Genomic DNA, 18,305 nt, shown 5'->3' with positions numbered 1-18,305 from the left:
AGGAACCCCTTTAGGGTTCTGTGATTTATGTCATCTGTCTGGGTGTTATCCAAGCCCGGGCCAGTGTTTCCCGAATGCAAACCATTGACGGCAAGGAAATCGACCTTCCTTTCTCTTCGCTCTCGTGGTTTTTGTAGCTTTGAACAAAGGAGCCCCGGGTCCCAATAACAGATGTAGTAAGTTGTTCTTTCTTGTCTTCATTTATTACCTGCGGATTCATCTGCGTCTCACTCACTCGGTTTAGCGTCGGTACACGTTACACAATGGGGAACATTACGAACGACAAACATCATTGTTTGTCCTGTTTCCAAAAATTCGTTGAGTAGTTTCTGACTCAAGGGGATTTTTTTTTTTTTTTTTTTTACATTGCCTCTCCTGCGTTGTCAACAGTGTCAACAGAAATCCCCCATTCTGTAAGAAATAGTACCCCCCCCCCCACGTCCGAGCGGCCGTGAAACTCTGCACCGCTCGCTCAGAGAGGGTCGCGGTTTTGGCCCGCATGACGGGGGGGGGGGGGGGCCACACGGAGCAGTGGATGGGAGCGCTTTAAGGGGAAAGAAGCCGTCCAGCTGTGTTGACATGTAAACAGAGCACAGCCGCTGTTACTGCTGCGGTCAGGCGGCGTTTCCCCCCGTTGTCCGTCCGTCCTTTCGTTTCTCTCCCCTCCTCGCGTGGGGAAGGCTGCGGGGGGAAACGTCTGAGGGCCAGATGGAGCACCCTGGAAGGCGGAGGATTTGAGGCAAAGAAATACGCTGGTGGCTATAACTAACTTCGATATATATATTGCAGCCAAACCTCCTCTACGCCCCCGCAAGACGAGCCGCGCCGAGCCCATACATCAGAACCGGCGAATAATCACCTGGAAAATAGTCTGGCTGTGCTGCAGAGCGGAACAGAGCAGGCCGCTCCAGACCAGTTGGTTTTTTTTGAAGTATGTCGGACGATGGCTTCAACTGTTGCGTAACGTCTATGAGATGGTTGATTAAATATAAATTACATTTTGATTTAGAGCAATGCAGTTTAAAAAAAAAAAAAAAGAAGAAGGATTTATTGTTTACATAAACACTGATTATGTTGTTAGGCAAGAGTCAAGCCCATTTGCACTTTGTTTATCCACTAATCTAAACAGCAGCATTGTTGAATTTGCCCTAACAAGCTCTCAGGTTATGTGCCCCACGCACAGCTGCTGTCGGTAGATATCATTACCAGCTGCTACACGTCCGCAGCGCGAGCGACCACTATCTTAAACCACAGAGTTACCAAGCGACAACAACAACGACATGGGCAAATGTTGGGGGAACTGGGCGAAGATGGAGAACGACCGTTTGTGCGAGTGACACTCGAAGCCAAAGTCAGCGGCGATGCGGATACACAGCCCTGTGCGCGTTTGCATGTGTGCGCCTGCCTTTGTGTGTGTGTGTGTGTGCCTGCCTTTGTGTGTGTGTGTGTGTGCCTGCCTTTGTGTGTGCCTGCCTTTGTGTGTGCCTGCCTTTGTGTGTGTGTGTGTGTGTGTGTGTGTGTGTGTGTGTGTGTGTGTGTGTGTGTGTGTGTGTGTGTGTGTGTGTGTGTGTGTGTGTGTGCATATGATTGGGACTGAGAGTACAGTACTGAGCTTAGCGGGGTGGACATTAGCTCAGGAGGTAGAGCGGGTTGAGCTGGTAACCGCAAGGTTGCTGGTTCGATCCCCCGGCTCCTCCTCCCTAGCTGAGTGTCGTCGTGGTGTCCCTGAGCGAGACGCCCTCACCCTGACTGCTCCTGACCCGCTGGCTGGCTGTCGCCCTGCGTGGTCGACTCCGCCGTCGGTGTGTGAATGTGTGTCATGTCAGTCAATGTCAGTCAACACTGTAAAGCGCTTTGGCTATATAAATGAGGACCATTTACACCTGAAAGTCACCTTCCTCTGAGCAAGCGCTTGTTCTCCCTCCTTCAGGGTCGAGAGCTGAGTCACATCTCCCCCACTGTACGAGCTCTCCCCCCCCGCAGACACACGAGAGAGAGAGAGAGAGAGAGAGCGAGAGAGAGAGAGAGGCCTCTGAATCTAACCGGGGGGGGGGGGGGGGGGCAGTCGGGAGAACAGGGACAAAAGGTAGACGGAGCTCTGGGTCGTGGGAGTGTGGTGGATCTGCCGCCGATGCGAGTGGATGCAGCATCTGGTCTGGGCTCAGACGAGGAGCACCTTGACAGAGCCTGGCCCCCGCCGAACATTGCATTCATTATTTGAATTAAGAGCGGAAAATAGTGTTTTGCCGGTCTGCAGGCTTTTCCCCCCTCGGCTACTCGTGCGTCATCTGTTGATGGGAACGAGACGCGTCCTCAGACCGCCAGAGCCGGAGCGCCAGGCGACCGGGGATGGTGCGGAATAACAGGGCGGGCGGGGCTGGGGTGGGGGGGTTGGGGGGGGGGGGGGGGGGGGGGTAGGGTGGGCGGGCGGCAGGGGAATATAAACGAGGAGCAGGAACGGTGGCTTGAAGACACAGGAAGACAGGGAGGGAGGGGGGGGGGAGGATTTCGGAGAGGAGCTACGTGCTACGTGCAGAGATAATATGAAAAGAGAATGCATAGAAAATCTGAGAGACGACTGCTAGGAGGTAAGGAGCTAAGAAATGCCCAGTAGAGGATGATTTAGTTTGTGGACCTGGTCCATCTATGGGGAGAGGCGATGTTCTCATCCGCCGAACGCCGGCGGCACAGGGAGGGGGTTTTAAAGGGCCCTGTCCCACTTTCTCCCTCTCTAACTCTCCCTTCTCATCCATCCTTCGATCCATTCGGGATGCCTTCTATCTGTGACCCGGGGAGAAACAGAGGCTTCGATTCCACTGTTTGGCCCACAACTCTCTCATCACCGGTCTACTCTGTGGTCCGCTTGGCCTGTTGACGGGGGCCCCAGAGCGGTTGTTGTGGACTCAATCGATTCCGACAGAAGCTTAAACCGTCGCTCTCTGACGCTAACAGGAAGTGGCAGTGCTGCACAGCTCCCCTGGCCGGAGGTCCTTCTCCCCCCGCCCGCCGCCAGATACTGCCGAGACACGAGCGCGCGTGTCAAAGGGACAAAGGGGGAACGATAGAGATACACACACACACACACACACCGGTCCCTGCTCCGAGGATATCAGATCAAACCAGATCTTCTTTGAAAAAAAAAAAAAACGCATTCTCCGAGACCACTGGAATGCCTTTCATGGGTTTGTGGATGAACGCGAGAGAGAAGGGCCAAGGACGTCGGCTCGAAAGGAAAATCATTGCCAGAGCAGAGCCATAACCAGACGGGCAGAGAGAGAGAGAGAGAGAGAGAGAGGGGAGAAAAAAAAGAAAAGAAAGATAGTCCCGCACAAAGAAACCGATGTGTAAAAGAGACGGAAGATCTTGGTAATGGAGGCTGAGTGGCGGTAGGTAGGTAGAGCAGACAAGGCGTGTTGAGAGAGTGTGGCCACTTCTGAACACCCGGAGTAGTGATGGAGTGTCCTCCCCACAGGGGGAGACCTGAGGTGCTTGTGGGGTTTTTTCTACAGTTGAATCACAGCTACGGACGGCTAGGATGCCTTCCCAGAACTATGGCTGCTGCACGGTGGGGGAAGGCATCCTAGCCGTCTGCTAAACCCATTAGCATAAGCTCTCTGAGGTCGGAGAGGATACAGTACCTAGTTACACTGTCAGGGATGTCTCCTGGTGGAAAAATACACGTGTGTGTGTGTGTGTCTCTTTCACACAGACACACACACACACACACACACACAGATGAATAATGTCTTGGGGCCTCCATGTGTACAGCTATTCAATCATACCTTTTGACGTACAGACATAGACAAACACACACACAGCAGATCTGTGTATTTTTCCAGTATTGAGTCTAGTGACAGGAGTGGCAGTATTCCTGAGGAACCACAATGTTGTCATATGAATAGGCCCCAGTCTGAGGGAGGGCTAATGATGGCCTGATGTTAAGAGACTTCCACATTGCACTGTCCATGGAAAGGTCCTCTGTGTGTGTGTGTGTGTGTCTGTGTCTCTGTGTGTGTGTGTGTGTGTGTGTGTGTGTGTGTGTGTGTGTGTGTGTGTGTGTGTGTGTGTGTGTGTGTGTGTGTGTGTGTGTGTGTGTGTGTGTGTGTGTGTGTGTGTAAGCTGGTTTTGGCGGTGATCGGACCAAACATTGTGGGTGCAGCTGGGGAACCACGTCGGCCCTTTAATTAGAACGTATCGGCCACAATTCATCCCGTCGAGAAAGAAAACACATTATTTATCCTGCTGGGTCTGTGTGCGCTGTGTGTGTGCGCTGTGTGTGTGCACTGTGTGTGTGTGTGTGTGTGTGTGTGTGTGTGTGTGTGTGTGTGTGTAATGTTCAACCTCTCTTTTAGTCCACCATATTACACACCTCTGCTGTTTTGCGGGTCACGGCGGAGTCACGCTGGACGGTAGATGATATGTTTAGTAAACCTGCCCGCCGGAGTGACCTGCAGCCGTTAACCCCACGAGGCCGAGGGCTGGAAACTCAACGTTAGCGGGAACCAGCTGGAGCGGCGGCCGGGGAATGGACGGTCTCTCTCTACGGCTCCGTCACACTGGAAGCAGAGCGCTTCACTTTCACGACATGATGGGAGGAATGAATCCAAATTAAAAGAAAATAAATAGGAGGCCAGGGGAGCCAGGGGGAGAAATTGTTTTCATTTCTAAGACGCATACCCAAGATAAAGCGGCGCCAGAAGCCATGGACGGAGAGAGAGGGCTAGTGGGAGGGCGGTGCTCAGAAACAACTCATTTCCGTCTCACTGCTCCGCGGTCACAACGACTCACGACAGTTTTCAGACAGGGGGTACTAATTCAAACACGCTAAATGAGCTACCAGTAGCTTACTGTACCTATTCCAAACAATGCCGTCATCCAACAGTGCATCTGTTGATAATTTAAATGATATTGCACAACGATATTGCATGAAGTTAATTATTGCCTCTGTGGATTATATACACGCAGACACACACACACACTTACAAACGACTACGTCTGCTCAGTGTACAAGCTTTGTGCCCCGATTCAAATTCAAAACAAAGCTGATTGTTTGTGTGGCCTCACAGGGAGCACACAGGGAGGTCCGGAGGAAAACTACATCAACCTTTTCCATCCGTTCGTCTGTCCATTCATCCCCCCCCCCCCCACCCCCCATCATCATCAGTCAAGAAGCCAGCCAGCGGAGTGTTCACCAGCAGCCATGCAGGGGGTGACCTGGAGCCTCTATGCCCTGCTCGGCCTCTGTCTCTGGGGGCAGTGCTGCTGCGGCCGAGGCCGTAGGACCAAGCGGGCGTCAGGGGACGACGGCAAAAAGTGCTCCTACACCTTCATGGTCCCCGAGCAGAAGATCACAGGTCAGACCACGACCAGGACCAGACGCCTTTTCTTTTTGAAAGGGGACGTGTCACAGCGCCGTGTGTGTTGAGTGTGATTGGCCGTTACGAGACGTTTTTTTTTTTAAAGTGTGCCACTTCTGACATCCACCTAGATAGTGTGACGGAGAGATGAGCGACGTTTTGCTACGGTCACACTGGGGTAGGCCGGTGGACTGATCTATCCCAGCACACGTCTAGGTGGACACGCCCACCTGTGATGTCAGAGGCGGCACATTTTACATTTAACGGCTTGTAACGGCCGATCACACTCAACACCGGGTGGTGTGATATGTCCCCTTTAACTTTCAATGCATAGTCTGTTTCTTAAAAAGGCTTGATCGCTTCAAAGTGATGATCCACGTCAATGCTACTATGGTATTGTCATACTGTACACTTAACGGTAGATTTATATTTCGTACTGTTCTTTGTTTTGTTATTATTATTATTTTTAATATAAACAATAAGTTAAGTGTTGTACTTTGAGAGCAAGGGCTAACCAAAGTCAAATCCCAAAATGTTTTGTTTACGCAAACCCCCCGGCCAATAAAGCCGCATAACAAATCCAGATCCTGATCGTAGTTCTAACCTGATACCTGAACCACGTCGTCTGCCCCCCGCCAGGCCCCATCTGCGCCAGCGCCACGGGCCCCACGCTGGACACCGAGCGCGTGACCCGCATGGACATGTCCGACGTGCGCGAGGTGCTCCACAAGCAGCGCAGCGAGATCGAGACCCTGCAGCTGGTGGTGGACGTGGACGGCAACCTGGTGAACGAGATGAAGCTGCTGCGCAAGGAGAGCCGCAACATGAACTCGCGCGTGACGCAGCTCTACATGCAGCTGCTGCACGAGATCATCCGCAAGCGCGACAACTCCCTGGAGCTGGCGCAGCTGGAGAACCGCGTGCTCAACGTCACCTCCGAGATGCTGCGGCTGGCCTCGCGCTACAAGGACCTGGAGGCCCGCTTCGCCGTCATGGCGGGCGTGGTCAACAACCAGTCGCTGCTCATCACCGCGCTGGAGGAGCAGTGCCTGCGCACGCTGGGGCGCGGGGAGACGCCGCCGGCGCCGCCGCTGGTGCAGGTGGTGCCGGAGAACGTGCCCGTCAACAGCCGCTTCACCAACGAGATCCACCGGCACACCAACAACAGGGCCTTCCCCCGGGGCTCGCGCATGGAGGCCCCGACCGCCAGCCCGTACGGCATCGACCCGCCGCCGCCGCAGGGGACGCTCAGCACGGACGGTACGTATGTGGAGACGTATTGGTGGATGTAGAGGGGGGGCGGGGGGCGGGGGTGTAGATTCAGGGGCCAGCCGGACAAAGAGAGCCCAATTTGCAGTGGTATGTTATCTGGAATATATCGACCGTTGACCTAAATGACTGCAATCGCAAATTACGTTTATTGTTTGGTCTGGTAACACTTTACACCCGTTGCCGTGCCAGGAGAGCCGGTGAAATCATCCGTTGCTCTGACTCCCTAATAGACAGCTGTACTGGCCGCACTTCAATGAACATATGGAGTGACTTGGTGCAATGCAATTTGCAACGGGCTGTGGGAGCCTGTTCTCATGTATGCGTTATGGATTTTTGAGGGGGATTTAAGGACGAGCTATAAATCGCTCTTGCTCAGAAAACGGGATTTCTTGGCAGGGCTATTTGTGCAGTAGGCAAAAATACAAAACTCACAAGGGTACTCACAACTGGAAATAATCACCGGAATTAATCGATTTTTGTCCACATTAGGATGGGATATCACCAGACATGCAATCCCTCTAAAGCAATCTGTGCTGTCTATTCAACATTTTTTTTAAATATACATTTAATTGTTGTTCAAACAAGCAATTCAATGGGATTGCAATGACTGTCAGGTCTCCCCATTTGTTGTTCATTTTAGCTTCGTTCCTTTTCGGCCAAATGGCACGGAGCATTAGGACAGACTTTTGGCGCAAAAAGGTCCTGGTTGACATCACAGGCTCAACGTCTACATTAATTCTATACTATAAACGACCACACTATGAACGCCGAAAATAATACACAGAGGATAACACCCAGACAAAAACAATAGCTCACTGATAAGCTCCTCTGAGTTGACAAGAGCCTCTAGACTCTGAGAGAGCCTGGCCCAACTGGCCCTGAACCCAGGACATCTTTCAATTAGACACCCGAGTCAGAGTCAGACGTTTTCCTGCACAAAGGCCATGTTAAACAATATAGTGTTCGCTCGAAAAAGAAAACGCCAAAGTGCGTATGACCGCAGATTATTCCACGGAAGGTTGGGTGCGTTACAGCGGACAGATGGCTGAGAGGATTAAATCACTCAAACTCACAGAGTCAGCCACATGCTTCTAGTGGTCATTTTACACGTCATAATAACCAGCGTTTAACAATTGCGATTGTTTTTCTACTGCACACAATTCCCATAATGTTAAAAAAAACAAAAAAAAAACATGTGGCTCCTAATAAATCTTACATTTGTTTTAAGCTTGATTACCGTCCCTACAATCCTGACTAATAAACCCAAGCAGCTCCTGGCACTGGGCCCAGTGGACAGACCCACTTCCAGCGCTGCGTGATTGAAAGCCAGCTCCAGAGAGAGCCTGACCCCGCAGCGCTTAAACCTCCTTCAACGTACAGGGCAGCTGACTTCCTGCACTCACTCCCGACATAACTACCCCTGAACTCCGGAGCGCCGTTAACGCGGCACAGGCCCGCCGAGATACCAATCCGTGATGGAAAATAGGCCCCGGAGGGGGAGGGACTGAAGGAAAAGGAAGAAGGGTGAAGTTGGGAGGAGGGGAAAAGGCTGGGACTTCACTTAATGCGGACAAGAGGGACTCTGTACTAATGCGTATTTCTACCGTGGATGTATTATATAACTGTCTGACTGACCTACCGCAGAGCTTTGACTCCACATCAGCACTGCTGCTCTTTCGTCTCGCGAGGTCAGACGACTGTGACTCTTCCACTTTGTTGCGAGATTGAGATTACCCGACTGTGAAACGGTTACACTGAATCTGTTCCCGGCTCGCTGATTTGCTAGTTTCACACTTTTGGCCCAGGCTTTTCTTACCCTTATTGTCCCTGGATCAACCTTGAAGGGTAAAAACAAGTAACATAGAAGACAGAAGGAAACAACCCGTTTAGACATTGCTGCACAAAATGTATTCAAGTGCACCACTTTACTTGACCTTTAAGTACGCTCGGCCAGCAGGATATGCTGGAAGATTAAGTTTACCGGGCCTGTCCAACCACATGGAAGTTGATGGTACGTCCCCATTAGTTTATATCATGAGACAGCCTGATCGCATTATCTACTTGTGGGTATTGGAGCTGGATGTCTGTCACAAGACCTGGACGAAAAGTATACCAGATTCTTGAAGCAATCCTTGGCCAAGAGAAGAGAAGCAAGCCCAAAAACTACTGCTAGACTATTCCACTAGCAGCTTCTAACAATGGCTGCTGATCAAGCCATTGTGCAGCAGTATGTTCAAAAAAAATATTCCTCCAACAGCAAATATCCAGCAACAATCACTGATATAAATAGTCTACATTCATTCATCATAAAACAGTCAAATATTTGTATCTCCTCAATCTACGCTCGTTGTCAAAAGGCCGTGCATGTCCGTGTTCGCTCTGCTGTTATCGGAAATATCCATTCATGACACCAGGTTACGATCATAGCCAGGGTTTTATGGTCCAAACGAAGACACACTCCCACAGAGACAAGAGAAAGATCACTAGAAGGCAGGCGATGGATCCGGGAAGCCTGAGACGTTTCGCCTCATGGAAGTCATCCATCGGGGGGGGGGGGGGGCGGACTTGGACAACAGACGGGCAAACTCTGCACCTCAATCACTTAAAACGATAAGAGCCCAGCTCAGTGTCTTCCTGGGCTAATATGACTCCATCACAATTACTTGGCACCGGTCCCTGGCCCTTTCCCCCACCACCACTCCTGAGAAGTGTGGAAGACGAAATTGGAACTCAAACCCCCTGTGTCTACGCTGTCTCCGTGATCGCCGATCGCTCCACTCCTGTGTAGGACTTCCTGTAAAACACACACACACAGCGAAAAAAAACGACACAGTTTGGTCTAACGGCGCCTTATTCACACCACACGGGAGTACGCGTCCGCATTTATACTAACCTCAATCTCTGACAGCCATGTTTGGACAGTCTGGGAGGACATGAATGGAAGTGTGGGGGGGGGGGGGGGGGGGCATTGCCAGAGAGGGAGAGCAACGTGGGACCCGTCCCCGTAACCCGGGATCAAACGCAGGTCCGCTGGAGATATATTGTAACTGCGTAAATACGCAGTGCTTGTGCTAACAGGGTTTTTCAGCTATCTGTAACGAGCTTAACAGTGGGTCCCTGTGTGCGCCCGCACTGAGCTAAGGGAAATCATCTTCCCTGGTCCTCCAGGCCCTGGAGGGTCCCCCAGGCTCCTCCCCCCCCCCCCCCTACACAATGGTCGTCTTCATCCTGGTTCAATACACGTCATTCACACCGGACAGAGAAGGGAAACACATGGTGGTGCTTTCGGTCAGCCGGCTCCAGACCTGGATGCAGCAAGCGCTAACTCTGTACTTTGTGTACAGGAAAAAGAAAGTAGGAGAATCCATATTCATGCAAAAAAAAAAAAAGCGCATACTAATGCTGTTTTCATTACTTATACAGCCACTGCGGATTTCTGTTTTTCTTTTTTTTTTTTTCGGCGCTAAATCCCTCCAAAAACAAAAGCCCCTTTTTTATTATTTTATTCCCTCTGTTCACCGTCTGAGAATAGTGATGATGACTTTAGCAGGACCACTGGAAGAGGAGAACATCTTATTCGGCTCTAGATTCTCTTATAAATATATAGAGACAGTGTCTCCCCGAGTCACCGTCATGACATAACTACTGCGAAATGTGGAAAGGAATTGAGGATCGTTATTTTTTATGACTTTGACCAGGTCATGTTACTGCCCGTCCAGCACTGGCTCCCTCTCACTCACAACCTTATTTATAAAAAAGGCAAAAGAAAACTGGACACACTGGCGGGCACATCTGTTTCACGTCTTCCGTTTCACTCGGATTCCCACAATTCCCAAACAACTCGCTAAAACGCCGTTCAACATGTGTTGTTGTCGACACAACCAAACAACCAAACGTGGCACCATCAAAACAAAGTCTAAATATAACAAAAAATGTTGTTCATAAGAACCGACACGTTGCAGACACGTTGTCGTACCATTCACATATAATTCAGCGCCCGTCTACTATCCATCACGCAAACAGCATCTATAAACCTAGAAGCATCCCTTGCAAGACGTAGATGTGGTATCAAAGAACGACTCGAATCACGATTCCCTTCCCTTTCTCTCTCTCTCCTCGTCCCTCCAAAAGGTCCTTACAAGGACTGCTTCCAGGTACGGCAGGCGGGCCACAGCATCAGTGGCATGTATCTGCTGAAGCTGGACGGCAGCGAGCGTCTGGTCCAGGCATGGTGCGAGCACGGCCTGGACAACGGGGGGTGGACCGTGCTGCACAGGCGGAGAGACGGCTCCGTCAACTTCTTCAGAAACTGGGAGAATTACAAGGTGGGGTGTTCACGTCATGTTATGTTGCATGCATGCATGCATGCACGCACGCACATGACTGCTTGACAGTTGTTGTACTTAATGGGGTAATATAATAAACCACCCTTCAGCAACTTCAAACTTCCGCCATCATAATAACATCCCTTTCAGGCGCTGGAGCGCTGCCCATCTCATTAGTATCTCATTTTTGAGGTTGCCAATAAAATACAAACTCTGTTAGTGAGGGGATGGACAATCTATCCCGATTTTAAAAACTGTAGATTTTGCGGGCCCTTGTGGGGCCCAGACGGAAGCCGTGGTCTTTCCCACTCCCCCGCCTCTCTGTAGGCAGTATCCCTGCCCTCCCTTACTTCCTCCCTGTATGTTTTTAACAACCACACAGGGTCTAGTAGAAGAGGCCGAAGGGGGACTGAGGAGCACAGCTGTTTTGTTTGCAGAAGGACAAACGGCTCGCATGGCTCTTAAATGTATCCACTGCACTCAAAATGTTCTTCTTGATTTTGAATAAAACCCCCAAGTACTACATATACATGAGTCACGTATTAAAAGGCAGCTCTGAATAAACCAAACTAGACGTATTTGTCGGGTCGCAACCATCCGCCCTTCACGTATAGATGCAATTTACGTACAATTTGAAATTAACGTGCACATGTTAGATCATTACTTATGTGTACATGTGTGTGAACAGGGGGGAAAAAAAGTGACGGGCTGGTTTTCAAACCGAGTGGTCTTTTTTTGTTTTTTTTTAACCGTGCACGTGTCCCCTTTGCAGAAAGGCTTCGGGAACATAGACAGCGAGCACTGGCTGGGTCTGGACAACATCTACCACCTGGGCAAGCAGGGCGACTACAAGCTGCTGGTGGAGCTGGAGGACTGGACGGGCAAGAAGGTGTACGCCGAGTACAGCAGCTTCAGCCTGGAGTCGGAGAGCGAGGGCTACCGCCTGAGGCTGGGCGCCTACCAGGGCAACGCCGGCGACTCCCTCACCAGCAACAACGGGAAACAGTTCACCACGTTGGATCGGGACAAAGACGCGTTCTCAGGTAGGAAGGCGTATGGAGGAGGGACGCCACGACGGCAAAAAACACGTCAACTCGGGTCAGGACGAGGTGTGGTTTATGTATTAGCTTTAGAGACGAGCTTTAGAGACCCCGTGTCGTCAGGGACACCAACCCCAGGGTCTGATCCGAACCAGATCTGATCTGAAGTGGATCAGAAACCAGCAGTAGAACCGGCCGTCGTCATGTCTCCTCTCTGTTAACCCGTCACCTGTGTACTTCCTGTGTTTCCTTCAGGTAACTGTGCCCACTTCCATAAGGGCGGGTGGTGGTACAACGCCTGTGGTCAAACCAATCTGAACGGCGTGTGGTACAGCGGCGGCATTTACCGCAGCAAGCACCAAGACGGAATATTTTGGGCCGAATACAACGGGGGGTCCTACTCACTCAAGACTGTCCGAATGATGATCCGACCCATTGACTAATTGACTTTTTTACCAAGAGTAGGAAGGCGAAAAGGCTGTACTTCGATGGCCGGACAATAAGGACTCCCACACACACACACACACGCACACATGCACACATGCACACAAGCACACAAGCACACATGCACACATGCACACATGCACACACGCACAGCGGTGGCAAACTGTCATTCGGATGGTGCTACCAGATTGCCGTTTGACGTCTTCTTGTAGATATTCTGCAGCTGCGAGGGCCTCAACAGGGGGGGTCAGGGGCCGGTCTGCATCCATGGGACCCTCCAGTATTCCTCCCAGCTGTCATTTTCCTACCCACCAATGTTATAATGTAACGTGTATTTGGGGGTAGTAAGCAATACTCATAATACAATAGCAATTTAAATATTCTATTCTGTGTAGCCAGTTGAAAAGTAATATTGGACAATCAAAAGAGACAGGCCTACACGTGCTCTAAATGTGTTTTAAAGGTGCTTTAAATACTACTGGTCGGAGAGTTTGGACTTGTCCGTTGGGCTTTCCCACTGTTACGACCAGGAAATGAACTCCTGGAACAATCTGCGTGTCAATTTTGTGGGTACAGCTGAGCTGGCTTAAGTATGTAAATATCTTTGGCTTTATTTTCATGAGGTAATTTAAGAGGTACTCAGGCCTAATATTTCCCTTGGTCTCCAAGTAACCGTTCCCTTCTGTTATTTATCGGTGTATTTATATTGATTATAGTCAATCCAGTGCAACTTGTTATAAAAAGGTGAGAATTGTGGTTGACAATCACCAACTTTAGCTCCCAAGTAACTTAGCAATATGCATTAAATCACACCCAAGCCGCACACACACACGTACTAAACAATATGTGGTGCAGTCTACAGTTAAGTTTTACAAGGCTCGAATTGCTTCCTTCAAACTGGCTTCCAGTTTCAACATCTCATCAACACGTTGTTGTATCTCATGCTCATCATGGAAGCTGACCCTGCATATGAGCCCTGTTCTAATAAATGAGTCCTACAATGCTTATTTTATTATTACTGTGCAATAACACTTTTTTTTTTTTTAAGCAATGCATTGACTAATCTATGCCATTCTCCTAAACCTGCATCCAAAAAAAAAAAAGTGTTTGAATACTGCAAAAAACAATGGAAAGAAGATCTTCACTAACAATCATTTGTGACAAACCACAGGGACAGGGCATTAGCCTCCTGATTAGAAGAGCTGCAAGCTGACCAGGTATTGGACGATACCACAACGCAGCTGCAAATGTCTATGTTTTTGCTCTGGGGGGATAGAGGGATGAAAACTGATGGCTGAAAGTCTGGGCAAAAGATTTTTTTTAAATCAAATAAAAAGTGTACTGCCAATAAAAGAAAGTTAAAAGGACAGAATTCTATTTTAAACCCCCCCCCCCCCCCCAAAAAAAAAGGAACATTTCCAAAAAAATAGAAAGGCGCAGAAAGAAGTAAAAGATAGGAACACACAGTACGAAAAAATGAAAACGAAAACAAATGAAACCAGGTGACAGTAACCACTAGCAACGGCGAGGTTTGGGGAAGAAAACAAGGTGTGGAGAGGAGAGGAGAAACATTCCTTCCACATAAAACCCTTGAGTTGCTCTTCCACTGAAACATATATCCTGAGATGAAGACTGCCCCCACCTCCTCCCCCATATCCTCTCCCTCTGGGGGGCTGTAAGTCAGCAGAGAGACGGAGAGAGAGAGACGGAGACAGAGAGACACACAGAGACAGACACACAGAGGGACCTCAGCAAAGCACAGCAGGAGATGGGCTACTGCACATGTACGGCCTCCACATCTGGACACACACACACACACACACACACACACACACACACACACACACACACACACACACACACACACACACACACACACACACACACACACACACACACACACACACACACACACACACACAAGCAACCCCTGACAGTATGGGGATAGGCAGTCAGACAGACGTGGGCTGGGTCAAGCTCAAGCTGATGGCTGTTGTGTTGGCTGCTGATACTGCCTATATAGGTCATGGAAACAATTGGAGAAATTGGACATTCTAAGAAACATACAGCATTAGTTGGCTCGCCAGCCCTCCCCTCTACTTTCCACTACTTTTTTTCTTTGCTTGCTCACTCAACACAGCTTTCCCCCGAAAGCCAAACATCGAGGCCAGGGCACGTTTCTGGCCTTGGCTTATCCTACAACTTGACAGCCAGGCACACTTAGTAATTAACAAGCCTGTTTACAGTCACCATGGTCGTCATTTGAATAAAAAAAACGACATGTTTGTGAGGAACGCGTGTTTTTGTGTGCATGTTGTTCGCTGCACCGAAGGCTCTTTGTGCAGCGCCTGGGGCAGTAGAGGACAGCAGGAGTGGTGTCTGTCAGCACCAGTCACTTATATCACACTCTTTATCCTGAACACAAGAGACCCGCGTGCACAAGAGGGTGCATGAGGAAAATAGCAAATGGGTGGCCAACCCTCTGTTAGACACAGAGCGCAGGAGGCTTAAATCCCGGTGCGGCCATAAATAGACATGAAGCCAGGACACGAGTCGGCCCGGGAGCAACGTGTAGAATGCACAACTACTATGAACTCCTTATGAAACAGACCAGACACACACACACACCACATGGTCAAAGTCCACTGTCACGTACACGGCAAAAATGACTTTCTGGAGGACCAGCCACTGCCAAAGAGGGCCCCAGAGGGCTGGAGCACCCCACCCATCATGTGGGTGGTCAAAAATTCACAAACTGAAAATACACATACACTTAATTTTGAACAGACAGAAGTAAAAAAAATAAAAATAATACAAATAATCGTCCAGGGGAGGACATTTCCTATTTACAGCTGTAAAGAAGGCTCACTTCCAATTCAAAGCATTTGGCTTTCATTTTTTTTATAAGGGCTTTGAATACAAAGCCTGTCGGACAGATAATGGCCGGGGGGGGGTGTGAGCAATGAGCAAGTGAGTACAATTATTGGTCATACTTGTAATGTAAATTACAAGTATGATGTAAATGTGAAAGTTTTATTGGGCATTCTTCTTCAATGTTTACCAGGCCCGCCATCCCGTTTGCATTGCTCTGGAGGAACTGTGATGTAACGACGGAAAAACATGGATATCTAGCTACATGATAGATTGTGGAACTAACGACAATACAAATATGACATCATGGACACACCCCCTCCCCCCCACCCCACTCCCAAGTTTCCTTCACATAACTCAGCAGGGATCCCCGTGAGGAAGACTTCCTGGACAAGCAGCTGATGAGAAGGGGGAAAATATGAGGAGATAGCAAAAGGAAAACTTACTATTTATGCCCCCCCCCCCCCCCCCCCCAATGGGCCTGTCCCCCTCCGTGCCCAGACTAACACGGCTCTAAAACATCTGCTGTTAAACAGTCAATAAACTGCATAAAATAAAAGCTCCAATGTGGGAAAGAGTTAGCGTCAAGCAGTGTCAGCAGAGGGAAGGCACAGCGGTACGAGGGCCAGATTGTTGTGATGGATGTTACGGAGCGGCGCCATCTGTCTTGCGACTGCCACAAAAGTAATAACGACAGTGGCATTGGGTTTCGATGATTAACTGTGATTAAGTGTGATTAAGTGCCATTGGTCGCTGATTAAAAATTGTGGTATAATGTTCCTGCACCAACTCGTATGCCACTCGTCATCCGATGACTGCGGCATACTTGGATAAGACGACGGGGCTGTGGAATGTTCTCGTTGTGCCACAGTCGAGGGGCGTTGTCCCGTCGCGACGCGCAGCGCAGCGGGAGGCGTTTTATAAAGTGCTATTAACGGCATATCTTTGGTCACTTATGTCAGCATTCCGAAATGATAACAACAGATGTGCGTGTGAATGTTGAAAACATGACATTCAATGGAAAATTGCCAACTCTCCAGTGCTCAACTCGAGGCCTTCTCGTCAACCGCAGTACGACACTGGGGCCCGATGAAAGTTTGAAAGTTGCTTAATTGAAACGCAAAATTGAGAAACAAAACAGATCAACCCTTGATGCAGCACAGCGACACAACACATGTTTTCTACACAATTCACATCACTTGTTGTGAATCGACTTGTTCCCTTCACTTGAGCCTCCCCTGCCGACCGTGGGGGGGTGCGGGGGGGGGGCGGCAGCAGTGTGCCGGGGCGTGTCAGGTCAGTGTGTGTCATCGTCAAGAGAGGTGTGGCGGTGACACGGGTGTTGGGGACTGTGTGTGTGTGCTGTGTGTGCGTTGCGTTGCGTGTTACCTAGGTAGGGGATGCAGGGCACCATGCTCTGGCTGCGGATGTAGTCCCTGAGACGCTTGTAGTTGTCCTCTTTGGCCATCAGGTACTCCAGCCGCTCAAAGGACGCCTTGTCCTTCCGACTCAGTAACTAGTGGAGCCCACGTGGGGTTAGCCAAACAAAGACAAAACGCATGCACGTGGATTAGTGGTCGACCGATGCAGGACGATATTTGTGTTCTTTTACGTGTATCTGTCTTTTTTATTATTATTTTTTTGCAATATTTTTTTCCTGGCATGATTTACAGACAGTTCAATAAATGTTCCTTTTTTTGAATTGAGACTCGTGACATTTGTTATCATCGTCGTGTCGTTTGTTATGACGTGAATCGAGGGAGCAAAAGCAGCATCGGAGCCAAACATCGGCTCAAGAAAATCGCTACCGGCGTAATCGGTCATCGGCTGAGGCTGATGAAAAAAGATCGGTATCAGGTCCTAATAAAATCCATAACAGTCGATCCCTAACAAAACACACACAAGATATTTGGAGTGGAGCACATCAGAATAGAGGACGGAAATATGTGACCTTCATCTGAATAGCCATCAAACTGAAAACACACACACACACACACACACACACACACACACACACACACACACACACACACACACACACACACACACACACACACACACACACACACACACACACACACACACACACACACACACACACACTTCAAGCAGGCCATCTGATTTTCAGCCTGTTGGCTTAGGTTAAAGGCGAGCACATCCAGTTGCGTAAGCCCAGAAGTACGCAGTGTCCCTGATAGAAGGGGCTGCATGTGCGTGAGCAGTACGTCTCCTGTTTGTGTGGTAGTGTGTGCCTGTCTGCCCATCCGTCCGTCTGTCTGTCTGTCTGTCTTTGGTTTTTGCAGAGTTCCAGATGTGGGGGGCCTTGCTCCATCGCAGGAACTCCACTTTATAGAGAGACAATGGGAATGCTGTAGATCCAGCCGTCCAAACGGCTGGATCTACAGTATTCCGTTGCCCCTCTGAGATGCTCAACGTACTGATCCTCCACCAATAAGAGATTAAAGCCACAAACACGTGTGACACACAAGTGACCTGCGTGCGTTTGTCTCCGTGCATGCGCGCTCCATTTTCAACTACCATCTACGCAATCGCAGGTGTACAGGGTCAAGGTGGGGAAACGGGGTAGCCCCCACTGGGTCTAAGCTCACCACAAGGGGGCTGAAGCAGACATAGCTCTCCAAGAGTCTTGAGTCAACTCCGTCACGACCTCGTTGTGCATCGTTGGTTCATTATGTAACTGTATGTTTGCCGCTTCAATCGAAACTCAATCAATACTGTCCGTGTTGGTTCTGGAGCGTTAACGGATTGCCTCCTCAGCACGGGTGACGGTGGAGTATTGGTTTCATGTGGTCCTGAGGTAGCCCACGAGGAGGCCATCAATGCAAAGGGGTCCTGGATCACATTCTTTCCCAAATAACTTTGGTGGCGTTTTATAGTTTATTTGACTAAACAGTGACCGGTCTGCTTTTCTTTCTTCTTTCTGTTATTGCCACTAACTGGTTTGATATTTACAGCTGTTAAAACCATTCATTAAG

At 49.6% G+C, this 18,305-nt stretch overlaps 3 protein-coding genes across 3 annotated transcripts in view; 1 reads left to right on the top strand and 2 right to left on the bottom strand.

Moving 5' to 3' along the window:
- fam20b (FAM20B glycosaminoglycan xylosylkinase) overlaps window positions 1-1,393 on the bottom strand; it is a gene marked incomplete at its 5' end in the record, with an annotated part of 9,569 nt that extends 8,176 nt beyond the window's left edge. The window contains one exon of the mRNA XM_084472959.1: window positions 1,261-1,393. Within this exon, the coding sequence (XP_084329085.1) occupies window positions 1,261-1,393 (133 nt within the window). The remainder of the gene's footprint in view (window positions 1-1,260) is intronic.
- Window positions 1,394-4,292: 2,899 nt separating this feature from the next.
- angptl1a (angiopoietin-like 1a) lies at window positions 4,293-13,500 on the top strand. The gene is made up of 5 exons (XM_084473096.1): window positions 4,293-5,354; window positions 5,997-6,617; window positions 10,761-10,954; window positions 11,727-11,997; window positions 12,250-13,500. The coding sequence occupies exons 1-5, from the start codon at window positions 5,201-5,203 to the stop codon at window positions 12,435-12,437; spliced, it is 1,428 nt and encodes a 475-aa protein (XP_084329222.1). The 5' UTR covers window positions 4,293-5,200; the 3' UTR covers window positions 12,438-13,500.
- Window positions 13,501-14,848: 1,348 nt separating this feature from the next.
- ralgps2 (Ral GEF with PH domain and SH3 binding motif 2) overlaps window positions 14,849-18,305 on the bottom strand; it is a gene marked incomplete at its 3' end in the record, with an annotated part of 44,428 nt that continues 40,971 nt past the window's right edge. Inside the window, exons 9-10 of the mRNA XM_084472958.1 lie at window positions 16,699-16,825; window positions 14,849-14,853 (exon numbers count right to left, since the gene is read on the bottom strand). Of these exons, the coding sequence (XP_084329084.1) occupies window positions 14,849-14,853; window positions 16,699-16,825 (132 nt within the window). The remainder of the gene's footprint in view (window positions 14,854-16,698; window positions 16,826-18,305) is intronic.

Source organism: Micromesistius poutassou (assembly GCF_964030765.1).
Source record: "Micromesistius poutassou genome assembly, chromosome: 9".
NCBI classification, from domain to species: Eukaryota; Metazoa; Chordata; class Actinopteri; order Gadiformes; family Gadidae; genus Micromesistius; species Micromesistius poutassou.
The sequence above is the reverse complement of the archived record's forward strand: the minus strand, read 5'-3'. Positions and strand labels throughout refer to the sequence as shown.